The sequence below is a fragment of the Triturus cristatus genome, chromosome 7 (genome assembly GCF_964204655.1).
Source record: "Triturus cristatus chromosome 7, aTriCri1.1, whole genome shotgun sequence".
Classification (NCBI taxonomy): Eukaryota; Metazoa; Chordata; class Amphibia; order Caudata; family Salamandridae; genus Triturus; species Triturus cristatus.
Window position 1 is genome coordinate 1204937498 of NC_140590.1, and position 22090 is coordinate 1204959587.

The 22090-nt window shown below is 40.0% G+C and overlaps 1 protein-coding gene across 1 annotated transcript in view; it reads right to left on the reverse strand.

Annotated features, from left to right (window-relative positions):
- LOC146811604 (extracellular calcium-sensing receptor-like) overlaps positions 1–22090 on the reverse strand; it is a 267064-nt gene that overhangs the window by 86299 nt on the left and 158675 nt on the right. Inside the window, exon 2 of the mRNA XM_085615082.1 lies at positions 20906–21133. Within this exon, the coding sequence (XP_085471208.1) occupies positions 20906–21133 (228 nt within the window). The remainder of the gene's footprint in view (positions 1–20905; positions 21134–22090) is intronic.

Below are 22090 nucleotides of genomic sequence, written 5' to 3' on the forward strand. Positions count from 1 at the left end.
TCTTCTTTATTTCTTCTTCAGTTTCTTACATTCCACGATCTCCTTCAATAGACGCTTTCTATTTGGTCCTTTTTTTCCATCACTTTCTAACAATGATGACAACTGAATAGTGTAATTTGGGCACTATTAATTCTGTTAATTGTTATTTCTGTTATTTGTTGTCTGTTAGGACTTGATAAGTGAATAAGAGGTGACATAACTTTTAAAACTGGTTTCAACTTCACAAAGGAAGGTATACATCTTAAAGGCTTTTTTATAGAGCATTCCATACACTTTGCCCTTGTATCCATCCTTATTCTTCCTACTTTGCTCGTAAACTCTTTCTTTCATGCTGTTAACTGGCCTTCCCTCTTCTTTGGTCTCTGAGTGCTACTTTTTACCAGCACTCAGAACAATCCAACTCTGATCCAGAACTTTACACCCTCCTCCATCCACAACCACACACACACACAATCCATTAATCAAGTAGTGCTTCCACTTATAGCCAGGACTATTGCATTAGATAATGCTTACTTTTTAGACTGAATTTTTCCCTCTTGTAAGGTTTTCTCCTGCAGTTTCATTGGGATCTTCAGCTTTAGGGCAGAGCAAGAACCTGTGAATTCCCTTGATGTGCTAACTTGGCGTACCTACAAACCAGCTTTGTTATTCCAAATAATACTCTAACTTGTGTAGCTGGCAAGAACGTTGTTATAAGATTGGTTAACACAACTAGGTTTCTATATAAAATATATCGCTCATATTTTTATTACATTCTAGTTGTGATCGGTCTAGTCAACTGTAATAGGGAAATGACAAAGCACTCTGTTGTTGCAATATCTCAATGCCGGTGATAGGTTAGACCACAACAATTCCTACTGCTAGAGCCAGCAGACAGTGTGAAAGGGTCGTAGAGAGTAGAATTACAACAATGTTCAAACAATGAAAGGGAGTACTGCCTATTTAATTGTTAGGAACATTTGTTACCGTCATTAGCTCAAAGGAAAAATGTATGGCATTGTGTTTATTTTTGACATGTCTAGTGCCTTATGTTGGCTCGGGATCAAAACCGGCCTAACAGAAGCCTTGTTTTAAGAATTTAAAATGGTGAGAAGAGTGGGATAGGTAGGGAATAGGATAAAATAGCTACTGGCCATAGTGATTTAATATGCGGAAGCTCAAGATCTACTGAGATTCCATATGGGGGTAGTCGTTTTATAGTTCAGGAGCACAGAACGATAAGTTAGCCTTGGTTGACACTGTAGGCTCGACCTTTTTGCCATGCAATAATATGAAGAGAGTAGACTCAAATTTACCTACTAAGGTGCCGATTCCGATCCTGGAAAAATGTTCCCCGTACGACTGGTATCCGGTCTTTTTACCGTACGAATCGTACAAGTAGCGTACAAACTGCCAAGTACGATTCGTATGGGAAAAAGTCCATACGAATCGCATTCGGAAAATTTCCCCACACGTCCTCGGGTCGGAAAAGGTGTCCGACACATCCCCGGACGATTTTACTTACAAATGTGAAAAGTGAAGTCCGAGCGCGCAAGTACGATCCATCCCGTGCGTCCGATGTTACAACCGTATGGAAAATGCACCGTACGGACCGAACTCCCATAGCAACCATGGAGACATGTGCCCGCATACGCGCCGAACACCCCCCCAGCCCCCGTGAGTACGTGCCGTACCCCCCCAGCCCCCGTGAGTACGCGCCGTACCCCCACCCGTGTATGTACACCCGTGTACGTACGAGTCGTACCCCCACCCGTGTACGTACGAGTCGAACCCCCACCTGTGTATGTACACCCGTGTACGTACGAGTCGAACCCCCACCCGTGTATGTAGCGCTGGGGGTATGCACCGTACATACACGGGTGGGGGTACGACTCGTACGTACACGGGTGTACATACACGGGGGGGGTTCGACTCGTACGTACACGGGTGTACATACACGGGGGTTCGACTCGTATGTACACGGGTGGGAGTACGACTCGTACGTACACGGGTGTACATACACGGGTGGGGGTTCGAATCGTACGTACATGGGTGTACATACACGGGGGTTCAACTCGTACGTACATGGGTGTACATACACGGGGGGTTCGGCGCGTACTTACGGTGGCTGGGGGGGGTACGGCGCGTACCGGGCCCCCTAATCTGGTCGTTTCGCGGCGTACTTCGCTTTTCCGGCACTTTTTGGGTGCCGTAAAAATATTGCCGTCCGGACTGCTGTCGGTTCGATTCGTACTTCCTGGGTCGTGAAACACTGCCTGAAAGCGTCCCGACGTCACGTCGGAGCATTCCCGGATCACATTCGTATGTATATTTTCGTCGGTCGGTGTTTTGTACGACTCATACGGAAATTGTGTTTCCGTGCGAATCGTACTTCCATGTTTGTAATGTTTTTGTCCCGGGTACGAGTCGGACGGAGAAAACGCTCCGACCGACGGTTTGGACCCGGTTTTTCCAGGATCGGAATCGGCACCTAAATGTAATGATAATCTTGTGGACTCCCGTGTTGAATCTGCCCATACTACGGGCAATGTTCAGGTCACAAGTAGGATTAGTCTTGTGAGAAACCTATTTTGGAATGTAGCGGGTTTACTTTCTAAACTCTCCAATCCCGCCTGGCTTGATTTTGTAATCGTCTATGATATTATTTGCGTCCAAGAATCTTGGATGTATAGTGCAAAGCATATTAATGGATTTAAAACATTTTTCACTGCGGCCATTCCCTCTAGCCATGGGAGACAAAAAGGTGGCCTCTGTACATATATTTCTTATACGTTAAATGTAAAAAAGATCGACTTTCTGGTATCTAATAGCTTTTATCAGGTCATAAAAATGACCATTGATACCTCAAACTGCGCAATCTTAGTACATTTTTATAACAATATTCTTGTTCTGCAAATGGAGGTAGTTTTGAGAGGTCTACAGAACCATTTGGATAAAGCTCAAACACAATCTATGGTGGATTACTGCATAGTTTAGGGAGGCGACTTTAATGTTGGCCCTTGTACACGACTAGGAGATGGTAATTGCGGTTTAACAATTGATGAGAACGGTAATTTCCATTTTTTGCATACTTCCCTTGGTGAACAAATTAACCTGCATAAGTATTCCCTGGACTTGGGCTTTGCAAATGATTTGTGCTCCCCACCGATTCCATTTAGCTGTACATTCAGTGGTCGTGGTTTGTTGCCAACTATAGATCATGTTCTAATCTCTAATAGGTTTCCCAATAGACTACATGATTTTGTTACACATGCTGTCGCTTTTAGGGACCATTCTCCTATTAGCGTCAACCTAGAATTATTGGCAAGGTACTATCGAGAGGAACTAGGTTTGTAAAATCTGTTGACAATTTAGTCCTCAATAGATTTAACGGCTATACGATTAAGTGGAAGGGTATACACTGTAAAATGTTAACTAAGTCGCTACTAAGTAGCTGTAAAATGGACTTTAATACTTGTCTCGATGAGACAACTAAAGACCTTGATGTTCTTAATTCATTTCATTCAATCACCCAGGCTATCCAGCTTGACCTGTCGTCAGACGCTAATGGACCTCGTATTGGTAAAACTGGTTGGTTTGATACAAATTGTACCAAAGCTCATGTTGCATTAAAAATAGCTATTCATAAGACTCTCAGAGATGTGGAAGCAATAAAAAGAGCCAGGACTGTGTATAAAATAACATTGAATGCACGAAAAAAGGCCTTAAGAGTAGAATTATGGGAGGCCCTTAAGAAAGCCTCTGAGCTAAAAGATACCAAAGGCTTTTGGAAGGCAGTGAACGCTCCTTTTTTGGCTCATTCAAACCTCCCCTATATTGAAATCTCAATTAGTGAAGATCAGTGGGTAACTCATTTTTCCAGGCTATACAGTCACAGTACAGACCTGCTTTCCAGCGATGATCCCAGCCCTAGTTATAGGAGTCATCTCCCAATAGCAATTGATTTTAATGTGGATGAGGTGGTCACGGCGATCAATGCAAGCTCCAGTTTTTAAAAAGGGTGATCGTAATGACCCTGCATGCTACAGACCCATCTCGCTTCTTGACTCACTCGTGAAAGTGGCAGGGCGTGCTATCTTGAACAGATTACAGAACTGGGTTGAGGACATTGGCGTACTTTCAGAATTACAGAATGGGTTTCGCCAAGGGCTTGGTACTATAGAGCAGGGCTTAAATCTAAGCCTTTTATGTGGAAAACATATTCAGGCCAAACTGGACAACCTCTTTATGTGTTTTGTTGGTTGATGTGAGCTCTGCTTTCAATTGAGGTGATAATCAGAAACTATGGAGTATTTTAGAAACCATGATGGTGAAAATGCCATTGCTTAATTTTTTAAAACAATCATATCAGGACGCCCAGGCTAGAGTCCGTTATGGGTTGGCTGGTGTACATAGCTGAAATTTCCCTGTCGGGAAGGGGGTAAGGCAGGGATGTGTCCTAGCCCCCCTCCTTTTCAGCCTCTATGTAAATAACTTGGGCGTTACCCTTGCAAGGGAATGCCAGGACCTTCCATGTATTGGTAGACTGCCCATAGGAGCATTGTTTATATGCCGATGACGCTGTCCTCCTGTCACATACCCCGTTAGGTTTGCAAAAAATACTTACAAGTTTTGTAAATTTCATGACAAGGATAGATTTGAACGTTAACATTGCAAAGACCTTTGTCATGAAATGTAGTTAATGCAATGTTAAGTGTTGAGACATCTACATAAACTAAAAAAACTTGAATTTACTAGTAACTTTTCCTATCTGGGTATCATGTATGAAAGGAAGGGATCCTGGGTCAAAGCCATTAACACCAAGAAACTTTTGTTTGCTACATTTTGCAAGGAAATTAGGCAAGCGCCCAATTAACGATTTGCTTATGATTTATAAAGCTAAATGCTTACCCGTGGCAACTTATGGCGCTGGTATGTGGGGGTCATACTAATGTTGAGTCCCTACAGCTAGTCAAGAATAGGTTTCTGAAATTTCTTTTAGCTGTTCCAAATAGCACAGCAACCTATATTTGCCACACTGAACTGGGATTACCTCATCTTTTGGATTTAGTTAAAATCCAGCCACTTTTACTTTGGCATAAGGTATGGTCAAGTTCTGAGACTGGACTTAATCGGGACCTGATTAATGATTGCTTGAATTTACAACGGGCCAACCGCATCCCCTGGTTTAAATTTATCAGGGATTTTGCAACTGACATAGGCTTCCCCGAGTATTTTAGTAACCCCAATCTGTGTCGTATTTCCAGGAAGGAATTAAAGCAAGTATGTTTAAATCACCTGGATAAGTTAAGACTGTCCATTAATATTATGAAACTATCTGTCAGAGATAACCAACTGCTCCTGACTCAATTGGGGGTACAACCGTATTTAAATATCTACTCCAGGGAACTATGACAGGATGCTGTTGGCCCATCTGCGTCTAGGCAATTTTCACACCATGGTTTCTTTCCCAAAGACGAATGATTGGTGTGTACCTTGTGCCATTGCCCTTGTGACGACATTTCCGTACAGTCTTCATTCCATGTCATCTTTTTCTGTAAATTTTATTCTTTACTTAGGAAAAGTTGGATATTGCCTATTTTAAAACATTAGGGCCTGAGACAATGTCAACCCTCTTTTATTACAATTGCTTGATGAGCCCAAGTTTTATTTACATATTGCCAAATTCTTGAAGGGAGTGATCCGCTCTAGGAAAACCATGCAAGCCTATGACATTTTTTTAAATTGTAAATAAGTTAATGATAGAAATATATCTCTCATTTAATATTCATTTGATGTTATTTTATTATTTTTGAAATATAATGTGTTTTTATTGATGGCTAATCCCATATATATGCTCTGTAATTTAGTGCAATTTTCCTTGTAACTTTTTAATGATTTGTGCTTTTATGATTTAATCTTTCTAAAATCGAATAAAGCGTTATTTGACTTTGACATGTCTCGTGCTTCTTATATGAAAGCAATTCCCACAAATTTGAACCTGCTTTTTCTTGCAGGAAATTATTTGCTGAATTCTGGCATGTTTAATTTCAAACAAAGATCCTGCATTTAGGGCCCAATTTAGAGTTTGGCAGACAAAGATTTCCACCAAATACATGGGGGAATATCCTGCCATCAAACCCTTGGTCCACCCACTCTGGGAAGACAGTCATCTTTCCGACAGAGGTGCCACTACTGGCTCTGCCATCAGAAAGCTTAGTCTAACAGGACGGCGTACGCGGCTGTCAAAGTAAGGATATCAAACTTTCCATCCTAGCGGACGGTCCTATGTATTTTAATTTACTTGTCACCATCAGAAACAAGCATTTGCAATGCAATCGGTCTTGCCTTTGGGACCTTATATGTATTTAGCTATGCAACACATTAGCCTGGGTGCTGAAAAATCTAGTGTTCTTTGAATGAATGAATGAATGAAAAAGTTTATATAACGCTCAGCTACTCCAAAAGGAGTGTCCCGGCGCTGCAGAATCACATAGCTGGTTACCCAAAGATGGTGTAACTTCCAAAGAGCCAGGTTTTTAAAACTCATCAGATCTCTCACACGTCTCAGGGGCAGTGGAAGTTTGTTCCATGCCTGTGCCCTCAAGAGGCTGAAAGATTTGCCACCCCTGCGCGGCAGGCGAACCTTCGGGACACAGGCGAGCGCCCCCGCTGTTGATCTAAGTGCTCTATTCGGAGTGTACCAACCAACATGTCTTGTAAGGTAGCTGGGCCCTTTGCCATGAAGAGCCTTAAAGAACTTTACTAAGGTCTTAAACTGTATCCGCTCCCAAACTGGGAGACAATGTAATGCTTTAAGATGCAGCGTCATATGGGACCTCAGTTTTAGGCGAAGAATCGCCCTGGCTGCAGCATTCTGCACCACCTGAAGACGTTGCAGGAGGGAGTCTGACACATCCAGATAAAGGACATTCCCGTAATCTAGTCTTGATGTAATCAATGCCTGGATCACGGTTCTCCTACAGTCTACCGGAAGAAGTGGAAGAAACTTTTCACCATCCGTAACAATCCAATACAGGTCCCAACTAGAGCCTGAACTTGGGAACGCATAGTAAGAGTATCATCAATACTAATTCCCAAGTTTCTGACTATAGCTTGAGCCACACTGGGAGGAGAAAATTCCTCCGGCCACCATTGAGTCCTGTACTGTAGGTAGGCCAAAGAAAACTATTTCTGACTAGTCAGAATTGCACTTCAGCTGGTTTTCCTCCAACTATCTGAAGACGTCGGTGAGGCAAGATCTAATCATGCCCCCATCAAATTAATGACCTCTGTTGCAAGAGAAAACCAGCTGAGTGTCGTCACCCCATAAGATTATCTTTACCCCATAGAACTCTACCAGTGTAGCTAAAGGGGACATATATAGATTAAAAAGCGTGGGGCTAAGACAAGAACCCTAAGGGACTTCAACTTGTAGACTAGGTAAGGGAAAGGAGAACGGAGGGGTTCAAATCACCTGCTCTCTCTTCTCCAAATAGGAGGTAAGCAAGGCTAGAGCCTGACCCCCAAAGTCCATCCTTTCCAGTCTATCAAGGAGCCTCCTATGTGGCACCATGTCTAACGCTGCCGACAGGTCCAACAATATAAGGATTGCTTTACTCCCCTGATCCAAGATCTCCTTAAGATATTCTGACACCTCCAACAATGCCGTTTCTGTGGGGTAACCAGCCCGAAAACCTGACTGAGTTGGGTGTAAGAGATCATGGGCTCCAGCGAACTCCACCATAGATTTATTTATGTGCTTTTCAAGCACTTTGGAGAAGACAGCAAGGAGGGAGATGGGCCTGTAATTTATGGGTACCAGTGTGTCAGGGGCATGATTTTTGCCTGTTTCCCAAGAGGCGGCATAATACCTGCAGCCAATGAGGAGTTCAGGACCTTGTTTATCTGTTGATTGACAGTGGGGGCCAAAGCTGGTAAAAGCTTTGTAGGAGACGCATCCACTGGTGAGCCTGATTTCAGGTTCATCAGATTGGAGAGTGAATCCTCCATTTCATTTGCCAGAAACTCTATTAACTGAGGACCTTGTAAGGGTTCACATCATGGAGAGGAACTAATGCGTTCTCCCTCTGTCCCTGATCCAGCTAGTTTATCCTTAGCAGATACCAAGAAGGACTGCTGGATAGTCATTATTTTGGCATGAAAAGATTGAGCAAGCAGGTTCGACCAGTCCGCTGACAATGGAGCTGCTCCGCTAGTTACCTTTGGAGCCACAAAACACTTTACGATCCCAAAGATCTCTTTGCTCTTATTTTCTGCCAATGTTATTTTATTCCTCCAATAATTCTCCTTAGCATCTTTCACCAGTTTATAATAAACTTTTTGGGCGGCCCTATAGGTCTCTCTATTATCTTGGAGATAAAGATTACGCCACTTCCTCTCCAGCTTTTTACATTCCCTTTTACTGGTTCTCAGTGATTCGTTGATCGAGGTTGCTGATGGCGACAACTTCTGGAGGTACATACTGGTAACGGTGCTGTGGCATCAATATTCAACCTTAACTAATGCTCGACTGCACAAGCATTCACTGCAGGACTATCTAATAATATAGGCACGGTAGAAGCGAGAGCCTTCTGTAAAAGTGGTAATGATATCTTGTGCAAAGCTCTAAACTTATAATCAGTGGCTGTAGAATCTAGACTTTCACTCTTCCCTATAATTGGTATCCAGAATGGGGGGAAAGTAAGTACCAAACTGCATGACACACCAGGTATGGGAACACATGGAGAGAAATATCGCCTTTCAGCGGCATATAGTATAGTCCAAAGCTATGTTTTTAATATAAAATCAGGGCCTTCGGTGGTCATAGCACTGAAAATATAGGATTTGAAAAAATATTATTGTCTACGGGTGCTTATGGAAGACAATTTCTAGGGACAGGAATTTAAAGAATGCTAAAGTAATTCTGGTATTTTACTGAACTCTGCTGGTCGTTTTCTATCAAGAAAGTTAAATAGAGGCAGTTGCTGAAAAAATTAAAAAAAGAAAGTCGCTCAGCACAAAGCAATTCTGGTATTTTTATGACCTCTTCTTTGCATTTTTTATCAAGTCAGTTAAATAGAGGCAGTTGAAAGAGAAGAAAGCAATTCTGGTATTTTACTGACCTCTACTGGTCGTTTTCTATCAAGACACTTAAATAGAGGCAGTTGAACAGATAAAATGCCCTAAGTGGAAGTAGACAAGTCCTAGGGTTGATCTCCAGAGCCCACAAAGTACATACACATATAAGTATATACTAAAGTATATACAAGAGCTCATGAATGTTCGACCTAAAAAGCTGGTGCTCTTGAATAGAAAAAAAGACAAATTACCCTCACATCCTGGTAAAAAGCCGGGGGTGTAGGGATCTTTCGTTATTTTGTTCTTCATCACTAACTACGGCTGTTGAAGTTTCTTTTAAAAAAACTAAAAAGTCTGTTCCACAGCCTGCAAAAAAGCTTGCATTGCATTTAGTGGAACTGAGTGTGCTGGCAACTCCTCTGAGGTCACATACCACCACATTTTAGATGGTTGTAAGGAAAAACACGCATTTGCCATTTTTTCACTCACTCTAAATAGTTCAGGTGGACATATGGTAACACATCTGATGGCCCTAACTCCTTTAGATAATCGGAGCAGTATGTCAGCGGCAGAAACTAGGCAATCATCGCCACTGACATACTAAAGGTCTGTCCTATTCTAAATGAGTTGCGTGGACCTACAGTACAGAGGAAAGGATACTCTATCACCTTTGTGACAAAGTATGCCTTCTGCCATATTCTAAATCAGGACCTTCGTACGAAAGTAGCACTCGTCATCAAAAACAAATTGACGTCGATGGCTACCTGGGTGTGAACACTGGACCTTTCCCACTCATAGCTTTTCCTGCCTTCATTGACAGCCTAACTAAGCCCTTGTCCTTTACTAACCCCTTGTTGATCACCTAGACGATGGATCTAGCCTGTTACCTTCCCTTGCTGAAGACTCTACCTTCTCAGAAAATTTTCTAATCTTTGAGTGGTACCTGCCTAGGCCTTACATCTGACCCACAATCTATCATAATTCTTAGCCTTAACTTTGTTCTGGTTTAGCGTGACCACTTGCCTGCAGTTGGCACTGTGTGCTTTTTGAGGCTAAAACTTAACACAAAAATGTAAATATTCCAGGGGTTGAGCTCAGGCCTAAGTTGCTGATCTAACAAGATGGCAATAGTACTGAGGAGATTACCATCCACCCCAAGTAATAATCCACTTTTTCACAGTATTTTATCCATGATATTAGGCCTTTCTCCACGGCTAACAATTAGGATTATTTGCAGATTACATTGCAAAAATAGTGTTTGCAATATTTTACTAGAATAAGAACAAAATAACTATCACATCTTCCACAACCTTTGCACTAGTTTCTGAGTGGTAACACTGCACCCACAATGAGTAATAGCAGTGCTCGATTATCTCATAATTCTGGTCTCTCTTCTCTTTTTTTTTTTTTTTAATTTTTTATTGAGCAGAGCAAAAAGGTACATGCATATTTTTCAAGAGCAACATTAGAAACACCACAATTAGACCAACCATTGATGTTGATTGGCTACTTACTAAACAAAGTGCAAAGTGCAATGCATTTTCATATTTTATAAACAGTCACATATAATTTCATTGTCTGTTGAAAAAAAAAAAAAAAAAAATAATTAAAAAAAATAAATAAATAAATAAATAAAGTGCAAATGCAAAATGTAGCCACAGGTTAACTTATAGCTCAACTAAGACACAAAACAGACACAAAATTCACTCAAGACAAAAAATTTAAATCCCGATTAAAGTGCCCAGTGCGATAGCAGTCGAAGTTAACCTTGGCGAATACAGTACTCTTAGCATCACAGATAAAGTGCAAATGCAACATTTGAAACCAGAATTAGACCCACCATTGATGTTGGTTGTTAATAGGCTACTTACTAAGCAAAGTAAAAAGTGCTATGCATTTTCATATTTTGTAGGCAGTCACATATTCTTCCACTGTCTATTGACAAGTTGGCAGATAAAGTGCAAATGCAAGATATAACTACGAGTTAACTTATAACTCAGCTGAGACATAAGATTCATCTTAAATCACTCAAGACTGACATTAAAATCCAGATTATAATGCCCAATGCCATAGCAGTCAGAGTTAACCTTGACAAATACAGTACTCTTAGCATCGAATAAAAGTATAAACGAATAAGGTGCAAATGCAAGATAAAACTACGGAGTCGCATATAACACAACTCATCTTATAGCTCTAAAGACCTAGTTAGGTTCTAAATTAAAGTATCAATATATATGCAACCAAAATCTACCTTGTTAGAATACAGGATTATTAACATTATTACTGTTTAAGGTGCAATTGTACTAGCAGCAAAGATTAGTCGTAAAATACAACATATCAGGCAACTGGGTAAAATACAAAATACAAAATACCAATGGCAATCATTTAAAAGCTGCTGAAATCACATAAAAGGAGAGCAACATTAACATCATTGACCCCAGTATAAAACTTGTACAAGTAGAAAATCGTTTCCCCAATCCATTTGGGGATCAATGATAATGTAATAATTAAAATTGCATTGTTCTTTAGCAATTAAAAAATCCCTGCGCCATCTCTAAGACCTATCCTTGAGTAGGAGTAATGCTTCAAACTTTTTCCAATTTTTCTTATATTTCCTTTTACCCCCTACTCTTTTGGCATATGCCTCTTCAAATTTCCAAATCCTTTTCATTTTATTAAACCAATTTAGATGATTTGGAATCTCCTTAGATTTCCAATTTTGAAGTATCAAAGAACGCGCCACCATACAAGATATTGCTACAAGAACCCTGTCGGAGCTAGATAAATTGGCCTCGTCCCTGGAATACCCGAATAATGCAGTTTCGGCCTGGGGAGAAACACTTATGCCTATAACTGCTCCCAAATCATTGAAAATCTCCCCCCAGAACTGTACCAGTTGCGGGCAAGAAAAAAAAATGTGTAGCCATCCTCCTTCCTCCTCCTGGTGACAGCGGAAACACCTATTGGGATGGTCTGGATATTGTTTCTGAATCATAGATGGGGTCCAATAAGCAAGCCATCTTGATAGAAAGGACATTCTTTTAAAATTAGCGGCACGTAGAGACCTATGCCCTAGAAGGCATATTTTTTCCCATTCCCTAGGGCTAAATCTGCAACCAGTATCCCTTGCTGTTTTTTCGATATGGGAGACTGTCCCTTTTGCCTGTTCATCCTTCCGCAATACAGAATACCATTTCCCCAGTCCCAAAAGCTTGAAGTCATAGAGTTCTACCATGGTATAGTGTGGAGTATTCAAAATACCCTCCATATTGGAAATAAAATGAGCTATCCGCATATATTCAAGAAATGTGGGCTTTCTACAACCTTCTGTCCTATCCATTATCTCTTGCCAGGATATTATTTTGTTATGGGCGATAAAGTGTTTAAGTTGAGAAAACCCACAGTTCCTCCAAATCTCAATATGTCTTAGTTGCAATTGTAGGCCCAGACTGTTGCATTCTCCCAGACCCAAAAATTGAAAGCCAGAGGAGCTATTTTTTTTAAAAACTGCTTGAAGCCTAAACTGAACTTCTCGTAGAGACTTATAGCGGGTCCTCTTGGGTAATTTAGCAGTTTTTAAAAAAGCGGGCATTTGCGTTCCCGCTTCTATTATCATTTTATCAATAAAAAAGCTATCATAAATGCACTTATAAAAAGTTAAGTCACCGACTAAATTCAATAGGGCAGCCTGATAATATGTTCGTATCTGCGGAAGTGCTAGACCTCCTTGATTTATGGGCAGCTGTACTGTACTTAATTTTATTCTGGGAACCTTTTTTGCCCAAATAAATTCCCTAAACAAAGTATCTAATTCATTAAAATAGGTTTGATTAAGGCGAATAGGGACATTTAAGAACAAAAAGATTAATAGAGGAAGAATGGACATTTTAATCAAGGAGACTCTCCCTATAATTGTAAGGGGGAGTATTGACCATTGTTCGAAAAGGCTCTTAATCTTCTGTTTAGTTCTAAGATAATTTAGTTCAAATAATTTATAATACTGATTAGTGACGTAAATACCCAAATATCTAATTGGGTCAGTTTTCATAGCTTGGATTCTCAAATTATCAGGTAGAACATTAAGATCAATATTAAGAGCCAATATCTCGGTCTTTTTTTCATTTATTTTATATCCACCAATTTGTTGAAACAAAGAAAATTCTTTAAGGGCAAACTCTAGATTTTCTTTGGTGGGGGTTAAATACAAAATGATGTCGTCGGCGAACAACTTAACTTTTGACATCCCTGGTATAGGAGCAGAAATAGCAGCATTATTACGCATTTTTGACACCAAGGGTTCAATAAAAAAGGTAAAAAGTAACAGGGAGAGTGGGCAACCCTGCCTAGTTCCCCGTTTTATTATAATTTCCCCTAGTTGTTCCTGATTAATAACCACCTTAGCGCTTGCACCATAATAAATACTCTTTAACATACTAATAACCTGTTGTGAAAAGCTGATACTCCTTAACGTTAGGAACAATGTTTGCCAATTCACGAGATCGAAGGCTTTTTCAGCGTCAACCATGATTATTGCAGCAGGGATTTCGTTTATATTAAAAAAATCTAAGGCATGAATTAAAAATTGAGTATTAGTAGCCATAGATCGACCTGCTATAAAACCTGTCTGATCCTTATGTATTATTTCTTGAGCAGCAGGGAGGAAGCGCTGAGCCCATACTTTCATTAAAATCTTGTAATCAGAATTAAGCAAACTGATTGGCCTAAAGGAGTTCACATCTAAAGGGTTCTTATCTTTTTTCACAAAAGATATTATTATAGATTCCTTGAATTCAGTAGATATAGTTGCACCCTTTCTAATGTCATTAAAAAGTCTCTTTAAAGGAGATGCTAATTCTTTAATAAAGACCTTATAAAATTCGATCGGGAATCCATCCTGACCACATGCCTTTCCCCCTGCAATAGATTTGATAGCATTTATGATTTCTTCTTCCGTTATTTCATTATCTAGTTTTTTAATTCTGTCCTCTGAGAGTCTAGGAAGATCAATGTCCATCAAATACTTTAAAATGTGTTCATTATTAACCGGGTATTCAATTGAATAGAGCTGTCCATAATGATGGAGGAAGACCTGTGAGACACTCTCCCTATCTGATACCACTAATTCCGTGACAGGATCCCTGATGGAAGTGATTAAAGAGGATTCCATTTTTTTTCTGGTGGAATTAGCTAACAGCTTCCCCATTAACTGACTCTCTTCATATATTTTTTGCTGATAAAATTCCCGTTATTCACCAAAAAACAAAGTTTACCACCTCCTCACTCCCCTGTATCTTCACAGTCTATTGATTTCGGCATGTCTTCGCCAGCAACTGGATCAGCGCCCACAGTCGGGGGACGAGACACCGACCACCATAACTTGGTGCCATCAACTCCAGGTGTGCAGGTAGTTACTCCTGTTTTGATCCAGGATCTGCCAGTTTCATTAGATCAACTTGAGTTAAGTCAAACTCCAGGAGGTCCGCAAGTTCCTCGGCCGCAAGCATTGGATCTCTGTTTGCAATCTCAAGAATTACTTTCAACTTTACCATCATCCAATGCAGGAATCGTACCGAAACTTGGCTCGGAGAAGTCTGAAAGTTTTCAAATTGACATCCGTGATATGCTGAATTTAATTTTAGGAGAGATAAGGGAAATGAAAAAGCTTCAGCAAATGGAGATCAATACCCTCAACCAGCGTCTAGATAAAATCGAAGAGGCTATTATGGGTCTCCCCACTAGATTCTCTGAGGTAGAGGCCAGAATTTCCACCATTGAAGATCAATTGGTGACGGTGATGACCGAGACAAAAGAAGCGGACAAGAAGAAAAGATATCTTGAGAACAAGGTAGAGGAGCTGGAAAGTCATTCCAGGAGGTCCAATCTGCGCATTGTGGGGGTGCCTGAAGGGATTGAAGGCGCTCAGACTCTCCTTTGGGTCAATACGTTCATAAAGCAGCAAGTACTACCTGACTATGAAGGTGATCTGTCAATTACTAGGGCACATCGTATCCCAGCCCAACCCTTTCCAAATTCTCCCTATCCAAGAACAATTCTTCTAAACTTTGCTGATTACAGAGTTAAAGAAAAAGTATTGGCAAAGGCTATCCAACAACGTCAATTCCCCCTCAACGAGACACAGAAATGTAGAATTTTCTCCGATATGACAGCTGTTGCTGCTCGAAGAAGAAAAGAGTTCGTTAAGATGCTAAATCTCTTCAAGGCACATGGGGCTCAGGCCTCTATCGTTCAGCAATCAAAACTAAAAGTATTGGTGAAGGGGAGGATTTTAATGTTTTCAGATATTGAGGAGGCCCAGACTTGCTTGAAGGGGATATCAGGTTCCTCAGCTCAGGCGTGATTTTTTTGTTGTATTCAAGCTGATGTGGGATATCCGTGACAAAAACGTTCAAAAAAAAATAAAAATGTTTTTCTTTGGTTTGTTCTAATTTGGTGTGGGAGGAGGGGTGCGACCATGATCGCCCCATGGGGTGTAACAGCATGACACCCAGGTATAAGTATGGGAGGTGGGAGATGTGGCCTGCGTGGTGTAGGGGGGGTGAGTTCCACATCTTCAGGGGAGGGGTTATTCCTAGGGTGGTGGGGGGTTGGGTGTTAGCAGGAAAAAGAGCAGTAGCAGGAAGGTTTGGAATAATTTATAGAGTAAAGAAGCATGGCAACTGGAAACTGTAAGATTTTATCATTGAATACCAATGGGATATTAAATAAGAAGAAATATGGTGCACTTATAAGATGGGCCGCTTTTCTAGACCCCCATGTTCTCTTTCTTCAGGAAACTCATCTTAAGTCCAACTCCCCCAACTTGTTTATCCCTAAAAAATTCTCCAAGGCCTTTTTTGCTTCCTCTGGGGCAGCAATGAGGGGGGTAGCAATTTATTTCTCGAACAAAATGAATTGGGAGTTTCTTCAAGTATATCGAGACATTTTAGGGAGATGGATCTGGGTAACAACCAAAATTGGGGGTCGGATAATAAACTTTATTAACTACTATGGCCCATTATCCGATAATGTAGTACCCCTGACTCAGATCCACGAAAAGCTGATTAGTTCTCCTGGACAGATTGTCTTAGGGGGGGATTTTAATTATATTATGGATATTAGGAAGGACACCACTAATAAAAATAAAAGACAGTCGAAGCCCAATACCAAAAAAATGATGGAGACAATTATGGAACAGTTTGGGCTAGTGGATTCTTGGCGGGATCCCCATCAAGAAACTGAATCCTTTACCTTTTACTCCAATCGTTTCTCTTCGGCCTCCCGACTAGACTATCTATTAACATCTAGATCCATACAGGTGACAAAGGCGTGGATCAGTAGTAATTCTTTTTCTGATCACGCACTGGTTGGGGTCTCCTTGCTTTTGGGGGGGAGAGACAAGGAACGATCTAGGTGGCAGATGGATCGTCTCCTTTTGCAAAATGAAGATTGGATTTTGGGATTTAGGGAGTGGATTGTCCATTATTTTGAGATCAATGATAACACCGCCACCCCTTTTGCTATCTGGGGAGGTTTCAAGGCTGCGGCCCGGGCCCAAGTAATAGCTGTTATGGCCGGTCAGTCTAAAATTCGGAAGTCTCAAATTGAGAACCTTCAAAACAAAGCAGATCAAGAATATGCCTTAATGTTACATCACTCCCCCAATTCCTTCAACGAAGCTAGTAGGGAATTAAGAGATTTTTTTATCTTGGAGGAAATATGCAACTCCAAAATATATCAGCAAAAAATATATGAAGAGAGTCTGGTCTCTCTTCTCGACATTATTTTATGATATAAAACAAAGGATTACTCTCTGAAACAAGTAAAACTGCTGGTGAAATGCTTCATGTGTTAATACCGCCTGTCATCTAGCATCCATTTGAGTGAATAAAGATGTTTCTATACCATCTTTGACCCATATTTAATATTGTGCTAAAAAGGTCAGTATGTCCTTTTACTATTGTCCTATATCATTAATAATGTCATATAAATAATTTGTCGTCAAATATTTTCCAACTTCCCCCTCATTATAACAGATCCTGGTTCTCCCTTTTAAGTCTGACTTTAGTCAAGGCTTTTTAAGTTTATTAAAATTCTATGTATAATATATTTACTTAACAGGCCTTCCAGCCAGTTCTCTTCCTTTATTAGTCTATTGTTCTGTCACTTACAGCATAGAGCATAGGGCAATGGGCCAGCCTTCTTCAGTCGCTGGTTAACGTCAATCCGAGTGACTGCATTTTGCTCTTCCACAACACAACACTTCATCACACAAGTTAATTCCCTCCTTTTCCTGTGTTTTTATCTTTATTTTATTATTACGTTAGTGCTTATTTTGCGTTTAGAGCATGATGTGATATCTCAATGCTTTCTACCAGCTATACATTGTGCTTCTAATGTGAGTTCAGTGCACGTTCCATCTTTACCAGTTATAAAAGTGTGTGGGAATGACCTTTGTTTATCTGACTGCTGCTATTTCATAGTTTGCCAGATTGTGTCCATTTAAGACCGTTCGTTATATAGTTATAGTCTTTTTAGTATCCCACAATGAAGTGCATTTATAACTGCACTCCTGTATGTCATGTTGGTATGTATTTTAATTGAGAACTACAGTTATACTAGTAAACAAAATTGTTTTGTGTGTCCTGCCTATATGGCTTTCCAGTTTGCCTTCAGGGCTCCTGTATGTCATGGTCATATAGACATTTAACACGTATTGATAAATGAAGCTGTGCTATTTATTTCAATATCTATCTATCTATCTATCTATCTATCTATCTATCTATCTATCTATCTATCTATCTATCTATCTATCTATCTATCTATCTATCTATCTATCTATCTATCTATCTATCTATCTATCTATCTATCTATCTATCTATCTATCTATCTATCTATCTATCTATCTGTCTGTCTGTCTGTCTGTCTGTCTGTCTGTCTGTCTGTCTGTCTGTCTGTCTGTCTGTCTATCTATCTATCTATCTATCTATCTATCTATCTATCTATCTATCTATCTATCTATCTATCTATCTATCTATCTATCTATCTATCTATCTATCTATCTAACTATCTATCTATCTATCTATCTATCTATCTAGCTGTCTATCTATCTATCTATCCCTTTTTATCTATTTATAATAAAGATTTATAAAACATTACAAAAACGCATTAGCAAAGGCAAGAGGCTGGCAGACAACGGCAGACCAATTGGCTTTTTTATGGTCTGGTATTAGCTAAGACCAGTTATAGTTTACTAAAATAATGTGCATAACACAGTTAGGTATATGAGTTTTTAACCACACTTCAGCCATTAGTCTGTAGTTGTGTCATTCAGATTTGTCCTCTTTCCACTACAGCATGCATCATGGGTCAAAGGGCTAGACCATTCCCACCATTGGTTGACTTCACTGTGAGTTATGCCATGTGTCCATTCACAGGAATCACATTTGTTCAGTGTCAACGACTACTATAGCAATGTGTACTTTTTTTAAACCCAAACATATTTTTGCCCTTAGCCAATGTTTTTGAGATTGGTGAGGGCCCAGTAGCTTCCCAAACAGTAAAGATTTGCAAACACGATGAAGGACTAAATATGTATTGACAAAGCAAAAGGCTGGTAGTCAACGCCAGCCCTATTGGCTTTGACAATGCTCCTTCGGGTCTGCCATTAGCCAAGACCTTTGGATTTTACTAAAAGTATATTTATCACATACTAACTAAATAGAAACTTTCGTCAGGCCTCTTCATCTTTTAGTCTGTTCTTGTATCATTGACCGATTATTCTTTTACTCACTAATTGACTAATTTAATTGTGAGCGACAACATTTTATTATTTTACAAGGAGCACATCTGCACACAGTAGGTTCCTTCATTTCCAGGGACTACTATAGCAATGTGTGCTTTTGAAGACCATAATAATAATTTTGTTTTTAGCCAATATTTCAGTCCTGATATATTGGTGAGGGCACAACAGCTCCTCAACAACAAATGTGTTAAATAAAATAATCACAAAACAACCTTCTCATAGCCAAAGGACTGGCAGCTAACTATGGATTTATTGGCTTTCCAAATGCTTGTTATTATTAGAGGTTCTGCAGTTACCAGACTATTTCTTTCCTGCCAGCTTTATTGATTTTCAGTGCTTTCTTTCTGATTTTCCTAATTTAAAATGTGAGACACTGCATTAGACAGGAGGCGATGTTTGTGTAGGCCAATGTCTTGCTTGCTCTCTCTGACCTATCAGAGATTAATTAAGGTTTTACTTTAGCTGAGGGAGTCTCCAAAGCCCCATATATGTCTGAGCGGCAGGTAAGAAGGAATCAGCACACCCAAGATGAAGTGTGCAGCTAAAAGTTAAAGCAGAGGTACCTTAGGTACATCCAACATGGGGGCATATTATCAAGCACGGCATTAAAATTTAGCCGCAAAAAACTGCTGCTAAAGCGGCGATAATGGGCTTGATAATATGCCGCAGACAATTCCAATAGAAGCCCATGTTGACACCAGAACATGGGCTTCTATGGGAATTCTCACGGGCATATTTTCAAGCCCATTATCGCCGCTTTAGCAGCAGTTTCCTGCCGCTAAAGCGGTGATAATTTTAACGCCGTTTCTTGATAATATGCCCCAGAGTTGGCTATATGTCGGAGTTTCATCAAAACTATTCGCCATTCACATAACTTGCATTTTGATTATTTCTAGATTTGTACTTTTTTTGAGATTGTCCCCAAAATTATGGCATTCATCCACCCGTCCTGGATCTGAGTTGGACACCCTTGATTTAAGGTTATAAGGCTCTGCCACAGTATCCTCATTTGACTTTCATACCAGGCACACAGCCTTCGCATCACAAAGCTTTATAATATAAGTAGGTGCTAGTAACTACTGGAAATTCAGGATTTAAACAGGAGATAATCTAATTTACTCACAACCAAATAATTGTGAATTGGGTTAGAGTGTTATTTTTACCTTTTTAGTGTACTAGAAATGAAAAAAAAACTGATGTTACCAATCCTAGTCAAATGAACACCTCATTAAACAATGTTTTGACATGACTTTGACCACACCTTTTCGTCTGTACAACAATAAAAATAGACTGTATCAACAATAAATGTTTTTACATAAAGTCCGTTGCCCCAGCAAATTGCAATTTTAAGTGCTGTAAATCGGCGGTGGTGTAGAATGATGGCCATATCCGTAGAGAATATCTGTGGGCATAATGCAACAAGTATTTTTGTGGCCAGTAAAGATTTTTAAGAATCAACTTATGTGGTAATAGGTTGGTTCTTAAAAATCTGAATCCTTTTGTGTCAGAGTCTGACCTACATCAAGGATATAAATGAGGTAGGTCACAAATTGAGATTCACTGCGAGTGAAAGTAAGCACAGGAATGATTACCAGCTGGGAACAGCAGGCCACCCTGTCTGTGATTGCTTTCTGATGTAGCAATCTTTTTTTTAATGCAGTTCATTTTCCTTATAGGAGATGGGATTGTATTAGAAGGAAAAGTTTACTTTTTTTGTTTTTTTTTAATGAATTAAGAGCGGTTCCCTGGACACCTTACCTTTCACAAATGCATTACCAAGTTCTTTGAGGTATTGGCAAAATGTGAATGTTTTGTGACCAGATTTCAGTCAGGAAGCATTGATGCATAAGATTCTGATTTGGTATTTGGAGCATGCCCAAATACTGAATCATTAATATCCATTTGGAATCCAATTTTAAGAGTCAGAAAAAGGTTTTAGACTCCTAATATTTGATTAGATTATAAGAAATTTTAACATTTGCAAACACAGAATGTTATCCGCATTGTAAAAGGGTTGTATTTGAGAAACCTGTGTTCTTTTACCGTATGAAAACCTCCACCCCATTCAATTGCACTTCTGTTGATGACAAGTTTCTGGCCTTTTGGTGCATTAGCCTCATAGGTGCCCACTTTCAGAAACCTGCTTGTGTCCTCCGAAGTCATCTGCCAGTTGATAATATCCAGCAGTGGTGGAGCATCTCCGTTTTCATCGAAAAACACCTCTTTACCAGCTGAGTTCTTTGTCCGAACGTTCTTTAGGTAGTGCAGAAGCTGGAAGGAAAGAAAGCTTCATCTCTGTAATTGTATGGCAAGGCAAGATACTATGCATTAACTTTCCTAATGCAAAAGTCACAGCAAGATAAATATCTTTCAAAAACATATAAGAAACGACGAGTGAAAAAATGATCAATAAAAAGACCTGCATTAACTATTTTCCTTGTATATTAATCAATGAAAATGCTTATGTTGTGACGGGGCTGCCCCCTGAATAGTGCCCAGGTGTGGGCCAGTGCCCTGAGTGCCCAACTGCATGTAAATCTGGTCTCCTGACTTTTATTTTGGCCCTGCCATCATGCCAATTTAGAGTGCACACAGAGGCCAAGGCCTGTCCCTGAAAACGCCAGGTCCAATACCTGCTCTGTCAACGTGAAGGGCAACAAGCATGATTTCATAGTTAACAGAGGACGACTGTCTCTGACCTGGGTGCTGCACTTTGAGCAGTGATTTATAAGTTTATCAAACCTTATTATCTGTGTCAGTGATAATATGGCCTACAGAGCTCTCTTGTGTGAAGTTCAGTCACATATGTCAACCAAAATTTTGCATTGATGTCACATTTGTATGTTGAGTTCATGTGCATGTATAGTGAGCCTGTGATGTGTGTGTGGTAGTAGGGCTTTGTGTGTTAGAGTCTGAGTGCTGAAACCAGTGGGATCCATTTTAAATTCTTCTGGTTCAGCATGGTATAAGATGAAGAATGAGGACAGCTCCCCCAGACAGTGAAAATGTATTGCCTTCATTCATGTGGCTGGTTGGTGGCTATGACGAGAATGAAGGCTGGGCTCTATGTGTAAAATTCCATGTAGACTTTACTAGCAAGGGGATCCTGATTAGTTCTTCGTGAGCACTGTCGTTTGGTAAAAGGAATCGGTGATTTTTAGTAAAAAAGTTTCTGTGGTTGAAGGTTAGGAACCTTTTAGGCCTGTCATGCCCTTTTGTCTCTCCGTG